Genomic DNA, 21693 nt, shown 5'->3' on the forward strand with positions numbered 1-21693 from the left:
TACAAAACATTTATAGGCCAAGGCGGAGACTTAAACCAGTAGACCTGTCTTAGTGTATTCAGTATTTGTAATTTTCCAAAATGTAAGCTCAGTTCCGACACCTTTGTTGTTTACTTTATATCAAGTTATAAATCAGATATTTCTATTTAGAACTGCTTATCAAATGTTGACACCATTCATGGTCAGAATATTAGCTTTATTAGTTTTCTAGAAAACAAAGCAACAGTTGATTGTACCCTAACATCTATGAGAGTTTATTAACAGGTATATAATTAATCCATGCTGAATCTAAACACACAAATATACACTACAATGTATAATTTTGGTCAAACTGCAAAGAAAAACAAAGATAAAATGGTTCATTTAATCCATTGTTAAAACAATCATATATTTTTTCTTTTTATTTCAAAAAAAAAACATTGTACAACAAAAACTCTATTCATATTTCCAAAATTTTTATTAATTTTAAAAAGAAAAAAAAAAGTTTTATAGTATTTCTAACAGAAAAAGAGTGTAAATATACATTTGTTTACATTAATAAAGGCCATGAGCTGGTATCAAACAGTAGCTCTTAGATTTTAGACAAATAATTGAAAGTGTTGCGCCTTCTGCTGGTTCAATAACATGGAAGTAATTTCCCACTAGTAGTAAAGATTCAAACCCTCTAGAAAAATATTAACATAAAACCTACAAATTCATTATGAAATAATAGCTGCATAATGTTAAGTTACTTTTTGATCCATACTTCAATATTAGAACGGGCATTGTAGCACGCTAGATTAGTAGTTCGAGATTGTAGAATCAATAGTTCAACCTTTTTCTTTGTGATAAAGCTACTCATCTAGCATGCTATCACAAAGGGATAGCATGCTAGATGAGTAGCTTTAATTATACACTACTCAAAAAAATTAAAGGAACATTTTGTAATCAGAGTATAGCATCAAGATAGTTAAACTTCTGGGATATTGATTTGGTCAGGTAAGTAGCAGAGGGGGTTGTTAATCAGTTTCAGGTGCACTAGAGGGGCAACAATGAGACGACCATCAAAACAAGAATGATTTTACAGGTGGAGGCCACTGACATTTTTTCCCCTCCTCATCTTTTCTGCCTTTTTTACCAGTTTTGCATTTGGCTAGGGTCACTGGCACTATTGTTAGCATGAGGCTCTACCTGGACCCTACAGAGGTTGCACAGGTAGTCCAACTCCTCCAGGATGGCACATCAATACGTGCCATTGCCAGAAGGTTTGCTGTGTTTCCTAGAACAATCTCAAGAGCATGGAGGAGATTCCAGGAGACAGGCAGTTACTCCAGCAGAGCTGGACAGAGCCGTTGAAGGTCTACAACTGATCAGCAGGACCGGTATCTGCTCCTTTCTGCAAGGAGGAGCAGGAGGAGCACTGCCAGAGCCCTACAAAATGACCTCCAGCAAGCCACTGGTGTGAATGTCTCTGATCAAACAATCAGAAACAGACTTCACGAGAGTGGCCTGAGGGCCTGACATCCTCTAGTGGGCCCTGTGCTCACTGCCTGGCACCGTGGAGCTCGATTGGCATTTGCCACAGAACACCGGAATAGGCATGTCCGCCACTGGCGCACTGTGCTTTTCACAGATAGGAGCAGGTTCACCCTGAGCACATGTGACAGACGTGAAAGGGTCTGGAGAAGCCGTGGAGAACGTTTTGCTGCCTGTAACATCGTTCAGCATAACCGGTTTGGTGGCGGGTCAGTGATGGTCTGGGAAGGCATATCCATGGAGGGGGCACAGCGGCACCCTGACTACCATTAGGTATCGGGATAAAATCCTTGCACCCATTGTCAGACCATATGCTGGTGCAGTGGGTCCTGGGTTCCTCCTGGTGCACGACAATGCCTCATGTGGCGAGAGTATGCAGGCAGTTCCTGGAGGATGAAGGAATTGATACCATTGATTGGCCCCCACGCTCGCCTGACCTAAATCTAATAGAACACCTCTGGGACATTATGTTTCGATCCATCCGACGCCGCTAGGATGCACCTCAGACTGTCCAGGAGCTCAGTGATGTAGGTTGGCATCCTTTTGTTCCTAACACTTCACCCAGTCCATATCAGTATAAATAGACAGCAGGATTTTTTCACCCATTGAGATCTGATGTGTTTTCAAAGTGTTCCTTTACTTTTTTTTGAGCAGTGTAAATATTCAGATGTAGCTTTGATTCATAACCCCAGTAGTTTGAGATTGAAATAAATAATTATTGAAATAATTCACATTATTTATTGCTTTAAACATTATCAAGAAGCTTGTTATGCAAAAATGCTTCCTGTTTTCAATGTAATTAACTCTCCATTGGAACTATGTTACTCTGAGGATAACTAGGCGTTATCACTGAAGTGTAAATGAACCAGAGCTTTAAACTGGGCTACTCTGTTTCATTTATTGCTCTATTGTAACTGAATGAACTCTGCAGTGGTTCCTATTGAGCGTGAGAGCCAAACCCCAGCATACAGAGGCTCATTGAATGTGGTCTGAACTCCGTGGAGGAGAATCATTAAAGAACCAAAGACGCTGTAGAAAGACAGAATCCCTGCTTTGGTATCAAGGTACACTCCCACTGTGGAGGAAACAGGAATTGATTCATCAATATCCTCCTTCCAACCATCAGTATGAAATGTATATTTATTTGGTGAGCAACACAATGCCCAAGAGTTTTCATTCAGACCAAAAGTACTCTCCTGTGTGTCCCCTTCTCTTTTTATTGCATCATATGCAACTGCTATTTCAACGCCTCTCCCACTCCACTCCACCTCCCAGTAAATACGTCCAGTCAGACGTTGTTTACTGAGGACCTGCCACCTCCTAGTGAATCTGTCGTCATGTTCTGGATAATGCTGGTTTTCAGTCGTCATTGTTACTTTTCTGTTGCCTTCAGATAATTCCAGATATTTGTGTGCGGTGTTTGGATTGAGAGTGATTTTCCGTGCATGCCTTAAGAACCCAGCTCTGGTCTGTTGTTCTGACGAAAGCGTACAATCTGCTATAGCGACTGTTGTTTGCATGTTTTTTGACTGATCTATGACCTTTAGTTCATCTAAGTCATCGTTGACATTTTCCTTTGTACTTTGGTCTGATTCTGGTGGCAAAACATCCACTTCAGTGACTGCTAGTGAGATGTCTGTCCTTATGTTTCTCAGGACATCCTGTAGTATATCCCAGATCTCTGACACAGCTGCTGTCACATCCTCAAAGTATCTCAGAGGACGAATATTGATGCTGGATAAGTGTGTAGAAACCACTGAGTGCTGACAGTGAGGGGTAGTTCTGGAGAAACTGGGTGTGATCCTCTGTGACTGAGAGCTTCTCCAGCTCAGCATCTTTCCTCTTCAGCTCAGTGATCTCCTGCTCCAGCTTCTTCTGAAGCTCTTTGACTCGACTCACTTCAGTTTCCTGCTGGGATCTGATCTGCTGCTTCACAGCAGAGCCTCTTTTCTGCAGGAGACGGATCAGATCAGTAAAGATCTTCTCATTATCCTCCACTGCTTTATCGGCAGAGCCATTGATGGCCTCCACCTCCTGTTGAAGCAGCTTCACATCTTTCTCCTGGTCCTGGATTCTCTGCTGGATTTGTTGTCGTCTCTCCTGGAGCTCCTTCTACTTCTCAGTCCTTTCTGCTGCAGCTGGGACTGTTTCATGGCCTTTATGTTCATCCATTAAGCAGAGATAACAGATACACTGCTGATCAGTACGACAGAAGATCTTCATCACCTCATCATGATTGGAGCAGATGTTCTCCTGGAGCTTCTTAGAAGGGTCCACCAGCTTGTGCTTCTGTAATGGTTCAGCATCATAGTGAGGTTGAAGGTGATTCTTACAATAAGAAGCCATACAGACCAGACAGGACCTGACAGCTTTCATCTTCCTCCCAGTGCAGACATCACAGGCCACATCTTCAGGTCCAGCATAGCAGTGATCAGCTGCAGGAGCCTGGAGTCCAGTCTTCTTCAGATCCTCCACCAACTCTGCCAACATGGTGTTTTTCTTTAAAACAGGCCTCGGTGTGAACTTCTGTCTACACTGAGGGCAGCTGTAGATCCCTTTCTCTTTCTCTTCACCATCCCAAAAGTTTCCAATACAGTTAATACAGTAGTTGTGTCCACAGGGGATAGTTACCGGGTCTCTCATCAGATCCAAACAGATCGGACAGGATAATTTCACAGAATCCATCTGATATCCTTGGCGAGCCATTTTTCACACTGTGAACTGACACTGCATGATAGGTTTTGTTTCTTCTAAAGCAAACAAACATGAACTTCCAGCTATCTGAAAGGGGAGTAACTTAGTAAGGAAGTTACTTTTCTGGATATACTGGAAGGGTGAGATTCCATCTTCCTGGAAGAAATGCCCCTCCTTCTCTCTAAGAAAAGGAAGGAACGCTTTTTTCATGATATCTCTTAATTGGGTGTTACCTCGGTAGCTCTCTACAACACTGCCAGTGCTGACATGGGAAGGAGCATTAGACAGGCCAAAGATTCATACAAAAAAAAAACAATGGAGATATGATGAACCATAACCCCCAAGGCATGTGAAGGGGCATTCAGGCCCTAAACAACAACAAAACCATATCCTACTTACCATCCTCCAGGTAGCAATATGCTAGCAGAGAAGCTGCACAGCTTTCTTGCACAGGTTGAGGCTGGGATTCTTACAAAGTCTTCTATCTGTGAAAAATTCATCCAGATTCCTAAAAATGAGCCATATAGAGCCTCAGTGAACACTGATGCCTGTGATTATCAAATGCTTTGAGCATTCAGCTCTCTGTCTCCCTTAAACAACAAACCAGGCCACATTACAAGCATCCATCCATCTTCTAACATGCTTAATCCCAAGTGGGGTCATGAGGGGTGCTGGAGCCATCTCCAGCCAGGTAAACCCTGGACAGGTCGCCAGTCCATCGCAGGGCAACACAGAGACAAACAACCACTCCCGCACACACCTAAGGAGAATTTAGAGAAGCCAATTAACCTAACAGGCATATTTTTGGACTGTGGGAGGAAGCCGGGGTACCAAGAGAGAACCCACACATGCTCAGGGAGAACATGCAAACTCCATGCAGAAAGACCCTGGGCCAGGAATTGAACCCAGAACCTTCTTGCTAAAAGGCAGTACTGCTACTTACACTGAGGAGCAAATTACAAACATCTTATCTCTTAAAGCTGCAGTCTGTAACATTGAGAAGAGAGCAGACTTCGACTGAAAATTTGAAGAAAAACAGGTTTCACTCCACTCCCCCACCCTCTCTGCTTCACTCATGCCCCACCTCCAAGCTCCACCCCTCTCACAGCATCTGCGTGGCTACCACATGCGACCAGAAGCGTCCAAGCAGCGTACGCGGCATGGAGTGTGAACCGGTAAGAGCGATAACACTCACCTCCAAGCAGCTAGATATAAGATGCTGGTTATACCAAAGTTTGCCGTGTAAGCAGTTGTCGGCAGGGGCAGTAAGGGCAGTTTCTCTTTCGCTGGTGGCTGTCGCTCCGCCATGACTTCCACGCGCGTCCTCCTGACTGCAGCAGCCGGGCAGGGGAGGGCGGGATTCAGCGTGTGTGAGCTGTGATTGACACTCCATTAGACGCTCCTCTGGCTGTGATTGGTTGTTTTGACTCGTCCCGAATTATTCCTTCCACATTGAAATACAGGCAGTAGGCGGGACCAATTGAAGCAGTTGTTTTCACAGGTTACATATCACATGTACTGCTGTCTGGGCATAGGGACAGTTTTAGCCAATATGACAAAAAAGTGATTTTTAAAAACTTACAGACTTCAGCTTTAACATGAATTGTTGGTAGTGTGTGGCTCCCATCTAGTGTTCATTTGGTGGTACTGCAGTTGACATGGACCATCAGGAATATCAAAGCAGATTACAAGTATAAAAGTAGAAGACTTTTGGGATCTTTTGAGGATCAAGAATCAAACAAGGCCTGCTCCATTGCAGACTTTAGGTTTTGGTGATGTTTTTTTTTCTTTTTTTTTTTCTGGTATCTCATATTAACAGTTTTACCTGATAGCCTTTGTAAAGCATATTAATTTTGTGTTCTAAAATCAACATATACAAATTTTTAAGACAAAGAAAAAATAAAAACTATTCACCTCATTCTTAATTGTCAGTAAATGTTGCTCACAGACATAATTGCATCCATTATAAGACAGTAGAATTATATTTTATACCTTTGTGGAGATAACGTTAAAAATATTCTGTTGTGTAAGCCTATCCTTTGCTTTGATTCTTTTACTTCAATATGAATTTAATGATTGTGAATTAGACATTTGTTCAGGATGTCCTGTATTTTACCGTTGAACATTGACACATCTGCCATCACACACTCAGTGTCTCAAAGGAAAAATATAGACTTTACATAAAAAACATTAATGTACATCACTATTGGAAAAATAAAGTAATTAGCAAAACATTTATAGGCCAAGGCAGAGACTTAAACCAGTAGAGCTGTCTTAGTGTATTCAGTATCTGTAATTTTCCAAAATAAAAGCAGTTCCCACACCATTGTTGTTTATTTTATATCAAATTACAAACCAAATATTTCTATTTAGAACTGCTTATCAATTTGGTCAAACTGCAAAGAAAAACAAACATAAAATGGTTCATTTAATCCATTATTAAAACAACAATGACATATATTTACATTTTACTTCAAACAAAAACATTGTACAGCATAAACTCTATCATATTTCCAAAGTTTGAATCAATTTTAAAAAGATGAAAAAAGTTTTATAGTATTTCTAACAGAAGAGTGTAAATATATATTAGTTTACATTAATAAAAGCAAACAGTAGCTGTTAGATTTTAGACAAATAATTCAAAGTGTGGCGCCTTCTGCTGATTCAATAACATGGAAGTAATTTCCCACTATTAGTAAAGATTCAAATCATCTAGAAAATCATTAACGTAACACCTTCATATTTAATATGAAATAATAGCTGCATAATCATTTATTTCTTTATCCATACTTCAATATTAGAACAGGCATTGCAGCATGCTAGATTAGTAGTTTGAGATTGTAGAATCAATGGTTCAACCTTTTTCTTTATGCAATATTATTGAAGCAAGTCACATTAATTCTTGCTTTAAAAGTTATCAAGATTGTTTCATTTATTACTCTATTTTAACTGAATGAACTCTGCAGTGGTTCCTACTGAGCGTGAAAGCCAAACCCCAGCATATAGAGGCTCATCGAATGTGGTCTGAACTTCGTGGATGAGAATCATTTTAGACCCAAAGACGCTGTAGAAAGACAGAATCCCTGCTTTGGTATCAAGGTACACTCCCACTGTGGAGGAAACAGGAACTGATTCATGGATATCCGCCTCCCAACCATCACTTGAAAATGTGTAGTTTTTTGACTTGCAACACAATGCCCAGGAGTTCTCATTCATACCAAAAGTAGCCTCCTCTGTGTCTCCTTCTCTTTCTATCTCATCATATGCAACTGCTATTTCAATGCCTCTCCCACTCCACTCCACCTCCCAGTAAATACGTCCACTCAGACGTTGTTTACTGAGGACCTGCCACCTGCTAGTGAATCTGTCGTCATGTTCTGGATAATGCTGGTTTTCAGTCGTCATTGTTACTTTTCTGTTGCCTTCAGATAATTTGAGATATTTGTGTGCAGTGTTTGGATTGAGAGTGATTTTCCGTGCATGCCTTAAGAACCAAGCTCTTTTCTGTTGTTCTGACGACGAAAGCGTACAATCTGCTACAGCGGCTGTTATTTGCATGTTCTTTAGTTGGTCTAGGAGCTTGCCATTTAGTTTAGGTAGTTCATATCTGATTTTCTGGTCTATAATCCTGCATGGTTCCGGTTTTGACTTTAAAACATCCACTTTAGTAATTGCCACTGAGATGTTTGTCCATGTGTCTCTCAGGACGTCCCGCAGTTTCTCTCTGAGCTCTGACACAGCTGCTGTCACATCCTCAAAGTATCTCAGAGGACATCTAGTGATGCTGGATGAATGTGTAGACTCACTGAGTGCTGACAGTGAGGGGTAGTTCTGGAGAAACTGGGTGTGATCCTCTGTGATTGAGAGCTTCTCCAGCTCAGCATCTTTCCTCTTCAGCTCAGTGATCTCCTGCTCCAGCTTCTTCTGAAGCTCTTTGACTCGACTCACTTCAGTTTCCTGCTGGGATCTGATCTGCTGCTTCACATCAGAGCTTCTTCTCTGGATGTGATGAATCAGCTCATTGTAGATCTTCTCACTGTTCCCCACTGCTTTATCAGCAGAGCCATTGATGGCCTCCACCTCCTGTTGAAGCAGCTTCACATCTTCCTCTTGCTCTTGGATTCTCTGCTGGATTTGTCGTCGTCTCTCCTGGAGCTCCTTCTGCTTCTCAGTCCTTTCTGCTGCAGCTGGGACTGTTTCATGGCCTTTATGTTCATCCATGGTGCAGAGATAACAGATACACTGCTGATCAGTACGACAGAAGATCTTCATCACCTCATCGTGACGAGAGCAGATGTTCTCCTGGAGATTCTTAGAGGGGTCCACCAGCTGGTGCTTCTTCAATGCAGAGACATAATAGTGAGGCTGCAGGTGATTCTCACAATAAGAAACTAAACAAATCAGGCAGGACTTAACAGCTTTCTTTTTCCTCCCAGTGCAGACATCACAGGCCACATCTTCAGGTCCAGCATAGCAGTGATCAGCTGCAGGAGCCTGGAGTCCAGTCTTTTTCAGATCCTCCACCAACTCTGATAACATGGTGTTTTTCACTAAATCAGGCCTCGATGTGAACGCCTGTCTGCACTGAGGGCAGCTGTAGATCCTTTTCTTGTCCTCATCCCAGAACGATCCAATACAGTACATGCAGTAGTTGTGTCCACAGGGGATAGTTACCGGGTATTTAAGGAGATCCAAGCAGATCGAACAGGAGAATTTCACAGAATCCATCTGATATCCTTGCTGAGCCATTTTTTATCTGGTGGAAAGTTACTGTGTGATAGGTTTCGTTTCCTCAGAAGCAAATAAAGTGTTATTCAAGAGGTCTGTTAAGTTTCAGTTCTATTAAAGGGGAGTGAACAGGGCAGGTTAAAATTTAGTTAGACCAAGGCCACATCTAAAATACGATAAACTTGCTTGGAAGGGCTCCAATCCACACAAAGCAGCGGCAAAACAGACTAACATAAAACTTGCTGCCAGCGTTGCAGCTTCCGTCCCCAGGAAGAGGAGGAGTTTTATTTCCAGGAAATCTGTAATTTGAGCGTTTCAGCTCTACACTACATAACCATATTGTTCAGTCTTTGTGTCATGCTTTATTCACTTAAATCAAATGTTTTAGATTTTGGAGAAATGTGTTGAAATAGGAGAAATTCCTCCACATAGGGATAATATATAAAATATGAGGGACAAGAAATGACAGAACAATTGATATAAAATATAATATACAAATTTTATATAAATGAAAACAAACCCACTTTTTAATAACCTTCAGGATTACTTTAAACGAGTTCTCTTCCCCCAAAAGAAGATTTCACTTTCACAGATCATTATCAGGTAATGCAGTACTAAAGTATCTGTTTGACTTTCTTTCTCCTCTGTGTCGCTGAGCAGTGCTGCAGAGTGCAAAAGTGTAGCTTATTCCTCTCCACAGGTTGATGGTTTTGTTGATGGGGTTGCTAGTTCTCTGCCTTAGACAACACAGCCTCTTTGAAAAAGAAAAAAAAATGAAAAATAGAAAGCTTCCTTCCTGGTTTAATGCAGAGCTGCGCATTCTGAAGCAAAATGTTAGGAAACTGCAGAGGAAATGGCGCTCTACATGCCTAAAAAATAGAAAATAGTTTAATGCTGTAAAATATGACCTTTGTAAAGCAAGAACAGAATATTTGTCCTCATTAATAGAGAATAAGAATAATACTAGATTTCTTTTTGATACAGTTGCTCTGCTGAACCCTCCATCCCTCCTGATCTTAGCAGGAGTCAATCAATCATACAAAATTGATTCTTTTAAATATAAGATAATTAGCACCCCTCTAAATATGATTGGTTTATCTGTGGAAGGTGAGGCAGCATTTGAGGTAATTATAGAATATGAAACGGGTTCAGAGTGCTTTGATGTGGCGGCTTTATGTGCAGCATTCTGCCACCAGAGGGGGCTACTGCCTCTGTTGGTGAGATGTATAGTGTTCAGTCCAGTTTTATTGTGATGGTGAGATGAAGTGTGTGTTCGAAAGGCTGCATCCTCCAACGAGCCGGTCTATCTGGACTGGATCCTTTGAGGTCTGTGAAAATAATGAGGCCACATGGGTTTTGGCTGTGGATTCAAACATGTCCAGCCTTCCCGGCTTTCACCCCCGTACGCTCTGTCGCTTGGTAATCGTGAGAGTTGACACTCAAGAAAAGCAGAATCTGTCCTTAAATGACAGCCAAACCCATTTGCATAGCGACAGATAAAAACATTTCAATCAACCAAACATTACCCGGCAGATATCTGACTCAATAACCATTTAAAACAACAATTTTTCTTAGTTTCAGATGGAACTATTCACATACTTGTATTAGAAGAAACTGCACTTCCAATATTCACCACTGTTGGGGAATCAAGTACCTTTTTCCTCTGAGCACAGAGCCGCCAGCTTGCTTGGTCTTGCAATGAATCACTGGATATCCAAGGCTATGTAGGATACACCGGACCCGTCCTTCAAAACGGGCGAAAAGAATGCTGCATTCGTCGACTGCGTAACCAGGAGTCTTGCAATCAAACAGACCTTGGCGCTGTGCTGTGACGTAATCGGCCTACAACTCTGGGCTTCAGAGGACGCATTCCATGAATTTGAACTCAGTAGAAGCCTCATGAGGCATTGAACCTTTTGGGCAAATTGCTTCGACAATCCCCACATTTCCCGAGTCTTCCTGGGAATGTCACCACGCAGTTAGTAATATAAGCTGTGATTTTTTTGCAATTGTTTTTCTTGTTTTCTTTTCCCCATTTATGTTTCGTTGAAATTGTTAATGTTTGGTGTGTATAATAAAATATTTTGTAAGTTTTGTGTTCATGTAAATGTCTTAGAACAGAACAATATTTTAAGGTACACTGTTTTTCTGTAATTTTTGTGAAAGAAACTCAAGCAGTGAAACAGTAAAAGTGATGGGCAATGATGAGCAAAATTAAAGGTGTTAGTCATTTTTATTCAAAAATAATATTTTTTTCCAGTTTTTGGTTATAATCTTGTGGGAGGTTATTGGCAAACCAATCTTTTGGTTAAATAAACCAATCTAATTTGGAAGTGTTTTTACCTAACCTATATTGGTAAAAGGGCAAACCAATACAAACTGGTCACATTGGCTAGAATACTGGTTAAGTAGAGAACTTTCAAAAGTTTAAACCAGGTCTTGAACCAACAACCTTTGGACTGTAGGCAAAGTCTTACAGTCGAAGCCACTTGCAATGATAACTGTTCCTCAGAGAGCAATAGAAGTAAATGCTAATATTACATCTGAAACCAGTGGCCTACTCAGATTCTGATCATTACATTGTTTACTCTAACCAAAAATGTTTTAACCAACTAGATAGGTTGTAAAAACAACCAATCTATTCTTAGAATATATCAAAACTATCCAACTGATTGCAACTCTCCTACAAACTCCCACATCTTGCTTGAATACTGATGCTTAAATGCCTGTCGAGGTTCGCGGGCCACCTGAACCACTTCCCGAAGCAATCATGAGGTATGCGGGGGTTGAAGAGGCTTTGGACGTTATCGATTTTGGCCCACCCCTAAAAGAAGCAAGCCTTGATACATACTTCACGGAAATGCCCCCTCCACTCCTCGACACACGCCTCAAAGCCTCAGCTCATCTTATAGCATCATTACTGTTTTGACTGCTGAGCTGCGTAGTTGTTCAGGCGATCTCTGTCTGAATCAATTCTGTGTTTTCTGCTATATCTCTGTATCTAAATAACTTTAACTGTCCAGAAGCCCTTTTTTACAGCTCACTTTTATGCGGTTTTATCTTCTTTTGGTAGTAAGGAGTAGCTAGCCTAAGGCCCCGTCCACACGAAGCCAAACCCTGGCCTAAACGCACAAATTTTTCACCAAACCAGCCTCTCATCCATACAAAAACGGTGTTTCGGGGGTCTGTAAACAATCTTTTTTTATTCAGCCTTCAGAGTGGGAAGATTTTAAAACGCCGTTTTCGCGTTTCCATCTTTAAGCTCTAACCGCATTTTTTTTTTACACGCATGCATCGCCTCTAAACACGCATGCGCGACCAGTGTTGGGAAAGTTCTCTTTCTACGTGAACTAGTTCAAAGTTCAGTTCACACATTTTAAAATGAACTAGTTCAGTTCATAGTTCACAATTCCAAAAAACGAACTAGTTCATAGTTCTTTTTTTTTTTTTTTTTTCTTCATATATTGCTCAATTACACCATAGCCTACTGTAGAACCACAGACAGCAATTATTTTATCAGTTGTAACTCTGAAACTGTGTGTCAGATTTCATCTTCATATCCAGTTTTGAATCCTTATCCAACCAGGGTTTACATTGGCATTGAGGGGACAGCATTTCCCCATTGTTGCTTTAATGCTTTGTTGCTGTCCATTCACTTCACACTAGTAGCAGCTGCAGCTTTCACCCCTACAGTATATTCTCAAAAACATCAGGAAAAATGTGCTGCTTGAATGGTCTTTTTTATGAGTAATTATTAAAAGAAAAATAGGAAAGTAGTCTTTAAGGTGCAAATGTTTTTTTTTTATTTTAATAATTTTTTCCATTTGAAATTCCATTTCAATACATACTAAAAAGGAATCCTGGAATCCTGGAAAATTATACCAGGCAGGTTTAACAAACAAGTTACATGGATAGTAAAACCCTCAAGAACAGGGGTCTTCTTTTCCAGACCAAGGACCCCCAAACTGATGGCGAGATGGAGCGGGGACCCCCTATTTATATATATTGTATGAAATTGTGTCCTATAGTCACTCTATTACAGATGGAGTAATGTAAAGAAATTAATTTCTCCCTGGGATTATTAAAGTTTTTCTGATTCTGATTCCTGGTTGATGGGACAGGTGTTGTGAAGGAAACGGTGCCCAGCTTGAAAGAGCTCCTGTGTGTCGCTGAATGTGAGCATTGATGACTGAAAGACATCTTCTGCCTCCATTTATCTGTTTACTACAGTGTGTTGATTTCATGTTAATGAGTATTTAAAGACATTTCAATTAGTGGGGGGGGGGGAAAATGCAGGGGGGGAATATAAAAATATCAACTAACCATGCAGACCCTCATGCAGTACCTCCGTAGACCCCCTAGGGGTCGCGGATCCCCTGTTGAAGACCTCCGCTCAAGAAGATTTTACTAACACAAACTGAGGGACCAGGCTGAGGTAGGAATTTAAGGTTACTGAAGTGCGGATTTTTTTTACTGCAAGCCGGCGGGCAAACTTGTTTCCATCATCCTCACCGACCACCTGGTCATAAAGCTGTTTTAAGTCGCCTCCATGCTGCTGTGGCTTCCAGGCTGCATTTTGTTTTGATGACCCACGCGGCTGTAGGCTACGACGCTGGTAGCTGGTGTTGCCAGATTGGGTGTTTTTCCCGCTACATATTAAGGCCTGTTTACGGTGTGATTTAGCCGGGGTTTCGCCTGGAGGGCTTTATAGAAATCTGGTAACCTATTGAACGAAGCTGAACTGAGAGAGCGTGCCGTTCACAGACGCCAGAATGAACGAGTTCACAATAACGTTCATCAGGCAAGAATGCAGTACGTTCAGTTCACGTTCGCCCAAAATATGAACGAGTTCATGAACTTTCGTTCAATGAACGCGTTCAGGCACAACACTGTGCGCGACACAGTATCACAACAACAATGGCGCCGTACTGTGTTGAATGGTTGCTGCTCATGCTACTCACCCTGCTGTCGGGCTTACAACAGAATCTTCTTCTTCTGGAATATCTCCAGAGCAATATCGACGACATAGTTCATCACCTCAATTTGACTGAACCACAAAAATGGACCTGCAGGGCAACCATGTATAAATATTAGTGCTCATGCCCAACATTTCGTCGCCTTGCAGTGTTTTCATGCATTCGTGTGGACGATCACATTTATTTTACGTTTCCGTCTTTACGACAAACGTTCTGGAAAATATTAGCATTTCGTGTTCGTTTTGACTTCGTGTGGACGGGGCCTAAGCTAGCTTAGCATAGCATAGCTATGGCGTCTCTTTCTCCCTCCCTTGACTCTTTTCCGACTCTTTCTTCTTCCTCTCCTCTCTCCTGCTCTCTGTGTCAGATGTTCAGTTATTCCTCTATGTCCTTAAGATATAATGGTATGTGTAATAACTGCGGTATCTTTTTTAGCTTTGGAGGTGTTAGTTAGTATCCCGGCTTTGAGCTGTTGACCAACCAGGAGTTAAAGTAGTCCCACCTGTTAAGACCGAGGTGAAGTTAGTTTTCAGTTGGATATTCGACAGACATTTGCTGGGGTTATACCCCTTCTTCCTCTGGTTAATCTTCTTTGCTCTGGGTACACTGCGATTGGGGAAAGCCGCCCCAACACTGTAAGTGCACCTGTATGTATACTTTACAATAAAAACACGGCGAAAGAAGGCGCTACATCATGTATCGACTTCCTACTTTTTAAAATAAAAGTGCATGTCTAGATTTTAACCTCTTAAAACCCTTCAGTGGGTCTTAAAGACCTTAAGTGGGGGTAATAACTCAGAATGCATAAAATTCGATATTATTTTACCAGCAGGTGGAGCCATTGCGCAAAGCTCCAAGCTGACAGCAAAAGTTCCAAACCCCGCAGCTCTGGAACTGTTATTGCTAGAGGTCTGAAATTTTCTGCATTTGTGGTTGACATGATGTAGAATAAATATAATGCAGCTTTTTCTCAAGAATGTCTTTATTAATGCTGTTCAAAAAAGACCTATCATTTCCGAGAATAAAAAAAAACTTTGAGTCATGTTTCCACATACAGGTTGGTCTGTGTTCTAGTCACCCAATTTAGAGGGTGTTAGCTTTCAAATAATGTCTTGCACATGTAATTTGGGCTTAAAGTTCATAAGCTATTTGCTATTTCCTGTCGGCCTACTGTCGAAAAAACGAGCGTGCTGTAAAAACTCCAAAAAAAAATCATAAAAAGGTTTTTTTTTTTTTTTTTTTTTATGGCAGTAGTGGCCCTTTTGTTGACAGTACGCTGACAGGAATTGGAGTATGAGAGAGGGGGAGAGACATGCGGCAAAGGACCACAGGTCGGACTTGAACCCAGGTCAGCCGAGGACCAAGGCCTCTGCACATTGGTCGTGCGCACCACCTGCACACCCCGTAAAAATCTATTAAAAATAATGTGAGATTTGAAATGGAGAAATAAAAGGGGTAACATTTTGTAGCAGGAAGAAGCCTGCCCCAATATTCAGAACACCTGGCCCTCTAATTACCTCATGATTGCTGGGGAGTATAAAGGGAAACTCTCTCACCTGGTTGCTTATGCTGGCATTTGGTCACATGCCGTTGGGAAGGTCACTTGGAAAGCATGCAGGTCTTAAGCTCTAACATCAGTAAGTAATAGTGATGGGTTGATGAGGCGTCATGAAACGTTTCGACACATTACCAAACTGTATTGATACTGTGTCGATACTGTGTCACTGAATACTGACACCTGCTGGACATTAAAAATCCCTACAGGCAACCTAGTTGACAGAGTTAACTGACACTGATTTGATGACCTATTATATACACTAATATGATGCAATTCATTGTATGATGCATTGTATTATTATTAAAACATATTTGATATTTTAGAAACAGTCAATGAATAATGAGAACCTGCATCATAATTTAATAATCTCTAATCTGTATTTATTTGTCTATCCTCATCCCCCAATACATCTTCCTACACCTTATTTAATTGATTTTATTTTTCTATTGTATATACTGTGTCTAAACATCCTCTATTTTCTTGTATGTGCAATTTTTCCTGCTACTGGAAATACAATTTCCCGAAGGGAGTAATCCCAAGGGATTAATAAAGTCAAGTCTAAGTCTAAGTAAACATGTAGTAAATGAAGATGCTTGTTCACTGGTAGCTTTTTTTTTACAAATTTTTATTAAAAAAAATAAGTTTTGAAATTCAGTCTGTTGCGCTTTTTTGATATTAGTTCTCCAGCTGTGGAAAACACCCGCTCACACGGCACAGATGAAGCTGGAGTGCACAAAAATTTTAAGGCCAGGCGGAAGAGGTTTGGATAAACCGTCCTTTAGTTTTTCCAATATACAAGAGGATCCTGGGACCTCGCAATATTGCCCTCTGCCATGTATCTCTGCACCTCAAGGATGGCATCAGCTGTGGCACTTTTGGTCTGCCTCCCCACTTCGAGATCAAAATGTTCCCAAAAGTCATCTTAAAAAAAATAATTGTATTTTAGTACATGAATCAAGTGGAAACTCTAAGAGGAACAGGATGAAACAAGGAAATTAAAACAAATACCTTATTTTCCGAAATGACATCAAAGTGGTCCCACACGGCAGAAACCTTTCTTTTTGCTTGAGGAAGCTCCATAATTTTTGATGAATTTTATATTCGCAAAACACGCAAGATTGTTTTGGCAGATGCATCTCGTTGGCAGATGCGCATCCTTATAAAGGCTTGTCAATCAGTTCGAAACATCGGTCACGTGACCGATACAGGAACTGTTTCGGTCACGTGACAGACACATGCGCCGACGCATCGGTGTTGCCCGACCCATCACTAGTAAGTAATGTTTCTCCTTCTGCATAAGACCTACAAATTTAGTGTTTTGATTTGACTTGTTTAAATCTAGAAACCACTAGAAGTCTGCTGCTTTGTACCGGGGTGTGGCTGTAATTCACCCTCCCCAGTGCAGTTATCACATAAAACGAGTATGTATTGTTTTGTTGCACCCACTAGTGATGGGCAAGTGAAGCCTCATGAAGCAATGAAGCTTTCCAACGCAAAGTGTTGAAAAAAGTTCATTACTCGATGCTTCATTCATCACTCACTAGTGACATCTGCTGGTGAAACTGTAACAGCCTTGTTACTCAGTTGGATCATACTTCCAAATATTAGGAAATGCAATATTGTCACAAAGTTTTCATAAAACTCATGTTTAGTAAGAGGAGAATACTATTTAATTGTCATGTTTTAATGATTAAAATAATTTGTAGCCAATCTAATCCTTGACCATCAGTGGTGTTAGGTTTTCTTTTATGTCATGGACTTATTAGACAATGAAGATATGTGTTACTTTAATGTATTGAGAACTGAGTGACTGTTGCTGCAGACTCTGTATACTTTGAGCTTGAAACTTGCTTCCTTAAAGAATTTGTTTAAAATCATCTCTTCCTAGGAGTTCTAGTTCTGATTCTTAATATTAAGTTACACATAGAGTTTGCCTCTTCTAATGGCTTTTAGTCTGGTTTTGATGTGTGATTCTGATGCATCTCCTGATTAAACAAAAGAAAATATAGACATTTCTGGATTTTAGGTTTAATTGTTTTTATTTAGGAATATGACTTTTTTCACTGTTTCAGGTTGTGATTGTGATCTGTCATCTCATAATACTCCCGCATACGAGAGGTTTTTCTCTTTATTGACGGCTCCATTTCAACCACTGCTGATGAAAACTGTTCTGCTGATACCAAACCACCTACTACAACCCACGAAGAAACAGGATTCATCGCGCTTTTATTTTGAAAACCGACACGCAAAATGAAGCAGTCACGTGACCAATGCAATGCGAGGCCTCGTTTGTTGCCAGTCACGTGGTTTTCAACAAGACAACACAGGCCTCGAAGCGGGGCTTCATTGACACGCCCCCTTATTACTCGGTACAAGCCTCGAAGCCTGGCTTCAGATAGCCCATCACTAGCACCCACACAGCTCAATAATTCAAAAATAACAATTATTTATGTATAGAATGTATTGGAAAGCTGATCCTCCTGTTGTGGGCTGGAAAGGATCCTCTGATTTGAGGTGAAGCCATCCAGCTCTGGTAGGTGACAATGGTTTCCTCTGGCTTCCATCTTCTGTAAATCACCTACTGACCTTTTGATTTAATTCCAGCTCTGACACTGCTGCAGCTCACTGGAGACCCTGCTGTTTTGTTTCCCTGTTTTCCTTTTCATTGTTTTGCTTAGTTTATCTGGTTCATTGGTTGATATTTCCTTTTGAACATGCTATTGTTTTGTGTGGTCCCCAGTTTTGTTGCAGGTAGCAACCAGGGGTTCTTTTAGACTATTCTATTAAAGCATTGATTTTAATTGGTTATGTTGGAGATGACCTCATTTTAGTCTTTGGCCAAGTTTAAACTGTAATATTTTTTTTTTTTTTTTTTTTGTATTTGCTTGTTTAACACCACCCTTTTGTCTCCAGGCTGAGTGCTGACGGTAGTGGGAGGGGCCTCCTGGGAGACTGGAACTGTGTGCTGTGCGAGGGGCTGTTGGGATTTTTTTTTTTATTATTTACGATTGACTGCCTGCTCACAAGTGTTTGGGGTGATTTATTTTGGATTTATACATTTATTTTAGGAACCAGTTCCCCTTTGGACCGCCCTTCCCCTGCTGGTAGGCCTCAGTACTGTACATTCCCTTCCTATTGTGTTTCCTTGTTTTGACAGTTTTTTTTTTTTTTTTTAAAGAAGAAAACAAACAATAAAATTTAACTATTTTCTTGGAAAAGTCTTGTTCTCTTTGTTCACGAACCTCGAGCCTACTGGTAATCTATTTTCTTGGGTGCAATTCCCAAGGTGGCGTTGTTGACAACTTCTAGTTCCACTGCTCCTCACAGCAGGGTTATCAGACTCCTACCTTAGTGTTGCCACAATTTGAAGCCAAGGAAGTACTATCATCCAACACAGATTTTGAGTCAATTGATGACATGACCTGCAGCCAGTTGGTTCTGAAATATTAACCTTAGCTTTGGTCAGTCTGGAGATCCTGGGCCTTGGTTTTCCATGCTGGTGTCTTTTCCAATGTGAACCTGCAGACAGCTTCATGGAAAGAGAGAGAGAAATGAGACAGTACTTTCTCCTCAAGGCACTGTGTGGGGGGACAAAGGCACACCTCTATGGGAGTTTCTTGTGATTCTGTCTTGGGCCGGGGGACGGATGCGGACTCTTGAGTGAGACCTCCAGTGCAGTCCAGCGCTGTGGGAGAAAACTGCCTCCTTCAAATCCAGTGGCTTTGTTAAAAATCAAAATGAACACTGGTCCTCAATTTTCAAAAATAATACCATGGTTTATGGCCCAACAAAGCATTACACAATTGGAAACTGCTCATTTCTTCTGTCTAACTGGATATTTTTAGATTATATTTCATTTGTATTTTTCATCTCACTACAGCAGCTATATTGGGGTAGCCCTTTTTAGGGCACTCAACGAAATACTTTGAAAATCCAAATTTCAAGCCAACAGTATTATTAGAATCCAGGACAATACTTTACCATTGTAACATTAAAAAAATATGGATATTTTGATCCCAAAATGGAATGTCAATGTAATAAACGCCAACTTGCCCAAATATAATGAATAAAAGTGCTTTTATAAGAAATTCATGAAAAACACTCTGAGTAAAAAACAATTTATTTTGGTACAACATGGTAAAATGGTAAATGGCATGTACTTATATAGCGCCTTTATTCAAGTTAGGAGACTTGACCAAAGCGCTTTACACTACATTCATTCACCCATTCACGCACACAACATAACCTTAGAGGCATTAATGCTGCTACTTACACTTACATTTTTTAGTTTATAAACCTAAATATAATTGTTAACTAGGCTTATTAACTGTTTAACTTTACTATTTAACTTTTCAATTAGCTTATCTTTCTTTTTCTTGACTTAACTATTTTTCCTCCTTAATTTACAGTAGGTAATATATTATTCAAGGGCTCATCTAAAAGGTCAAATGCAGAAAAAAGATGTAAAGCCTTGTAGCAGCATGTTTGCTGAATGGCTGGATATAGATATTGTGCTTCTAGACCTTACTGAGGGACAGGGGGGCTCCATTTGTAAGGGGTATGCAAGTGATCAAAAACGATAACTTGCCCTATAAAGGGGTAGGTAGAGCAATATATTTGAAATCAGCTCCAGCAAGAATAATTTGAATCAGCCACCATGGGATGGCCGGTGGTTCACTTGATGTCCTCGACAGATAGGATTCAAACATGTTCTGTGCCAATAAGATGGTAAATATGTTTTGAACAGGTTCCATGCTTGTTATACTCATTAAAATGTAGCGTTAGGTCCCTGCTACTGGGAGAAATCAAGTTAAAATGTCTTCTAAATAAAATTCTTCTTTCAAGCAGACTCAAACCTCTATCCTATCTTAAATATCCCCAGTTTGATATATTCTTCTCTCCATAATTATCACCAATCTATCAAAAACTACAGAGGCTGTTTAAATACCTTTCAAAACTTACAGGGAATCTGAACCATGACCTAAAGTAGTCACGTGGTATAGCTGGGAAGCAATGCCTTGGACGTCATCATCATAGATATCTATGGTCATCATATCAGGATCCTCCCTTAAAAGAGGCATCTGGCTGTTGTCAGGTTAGCATTGGATACCATTTGGTAGAAACGCCCCATTGGCCACACTACATGGATCATATAACGTCACTTGGCTAGTCTTAGGCTGCCATCTAGTGTTCATTTGCTTGTACTGCGGAATACATGGGGCATCAGCACATACTAGGATATAAAAAGTACACTAGAAGACTTTTGGACCTTTTAGGGGCCAAGAACCAAACAGTGCCTGCTCCATAATAGACCTTTTATTGATGATTTGTTAAAAGAACTTAGGGATATATTTTTTGTTTCTTTATTTTACTGTTATCTCTTCACAGTAGTATAAAAAGCTCTTATGATGTATCAGTAAGTACACTGATCTACAGAATAAACACTAAAAAAATGGCTCATATCAGCAGTTTTACTGATACCTATATAAAGCATGTTTATATCATGCTTTATAAATAACATATAAATAAATGTAAGGTAAAATAATATTTTGTCAGTAAATCTTGCTCAGACAGAATATTTGCATCCATTATAAGGTGGTAATATATATTCTATTGTGTAGGCCTATACTTTCTAGCTTTTCAACCTTTTGTTCTTTAGTATGACTTTAATGATTGCTTTAAGAAACTGTTTGGTTCTGATGGTGGTAGTTAAAGCTTCACTGGAGTGACTGAGATATTTGTTTAGGAAGTCCTGCGTTTCATCCCTGAACTTTAACACATCTGCTGTGAGACACAAAGGTTTTCAGAGAAAAAAATATAGATTTTACATTAACTCATTAAATCAACAAAACATTTATTGGCCAAGGCAGAGACTTAAACCAGTAGAGCTGTCTTAGTGTATTCAGTTTTTGTAATTTTCCAAAATAAAAGCAGTTCCCACATCATTGTTGTTTATTTTATATCAAATTACAAACTAAATATTTCCATTTAGAACTGCTTATCAAATGTCAACACTATTCAATGTCAGAATATTAGCTTTATTCATTTTCCAGAAAACAAAGCAACAGTTGATTGTAACCTAACAGCTACGAGAGTTTAGTAACAGGTAAATAATCAATCAACCTTGAAACTAAATAAACAAATACAAACTACATTGTATAATTTTGGTCAAACTACAAAAAACAAACAGAAAATGGCTCATTTAATCCATTATAAAAAAAC

At 40.1% G+C, this 21693-nt stretch overlaps 1 protein-coding gene and 1 pseudogene across 1 annotated transcript; both read right to left on the reverse strand.

The window, feature by feature from the left end:
• Window positions 1-2127: 2127 nt before the first annotated feature.
• Window positions 2128-4270, reverse strand: LOC119773075 (annotated as a pseudogene).
• Window positions 4271-7115: 2845 nt separating this feature from the next.
• Window positions 7116-9142, reverse strand: LOC119773072 (tripartite motif-containing protein 16-like). The gene has a single exon (XM_038269885.1). The coding sequence runs from the start codon at window positions 8956-8958 to the stop codon at window positions 7150-7152; it is 1809 nt and encodes a 602-aa protein (XP_038125813.1). The 5' UTR covers window positions 8959-9142; the 3' UTR covers window positions 7116-7149.
• Window positions 9143-21693: the final 12551 nt, after the last annotated feature.

Source organism: Cyprinodon tularosa, unplaced genomic scaffold (genome assembly GCF_016077235.1).
Source record: "Cyprinodon tularosa strain WSP-4 unplaced genomic scaffold, ASM1607723v1 ctg740, whole genome shotgun sequence".
Classification (NCBI taxonomy): domain Eukaryota; kingdom Metazoa; phylum Chordata; class Actinopteri; order Cyprinodontiformes; family Cyprinodontidae; genus Cyprinodon; species Cyprinodon tularosa.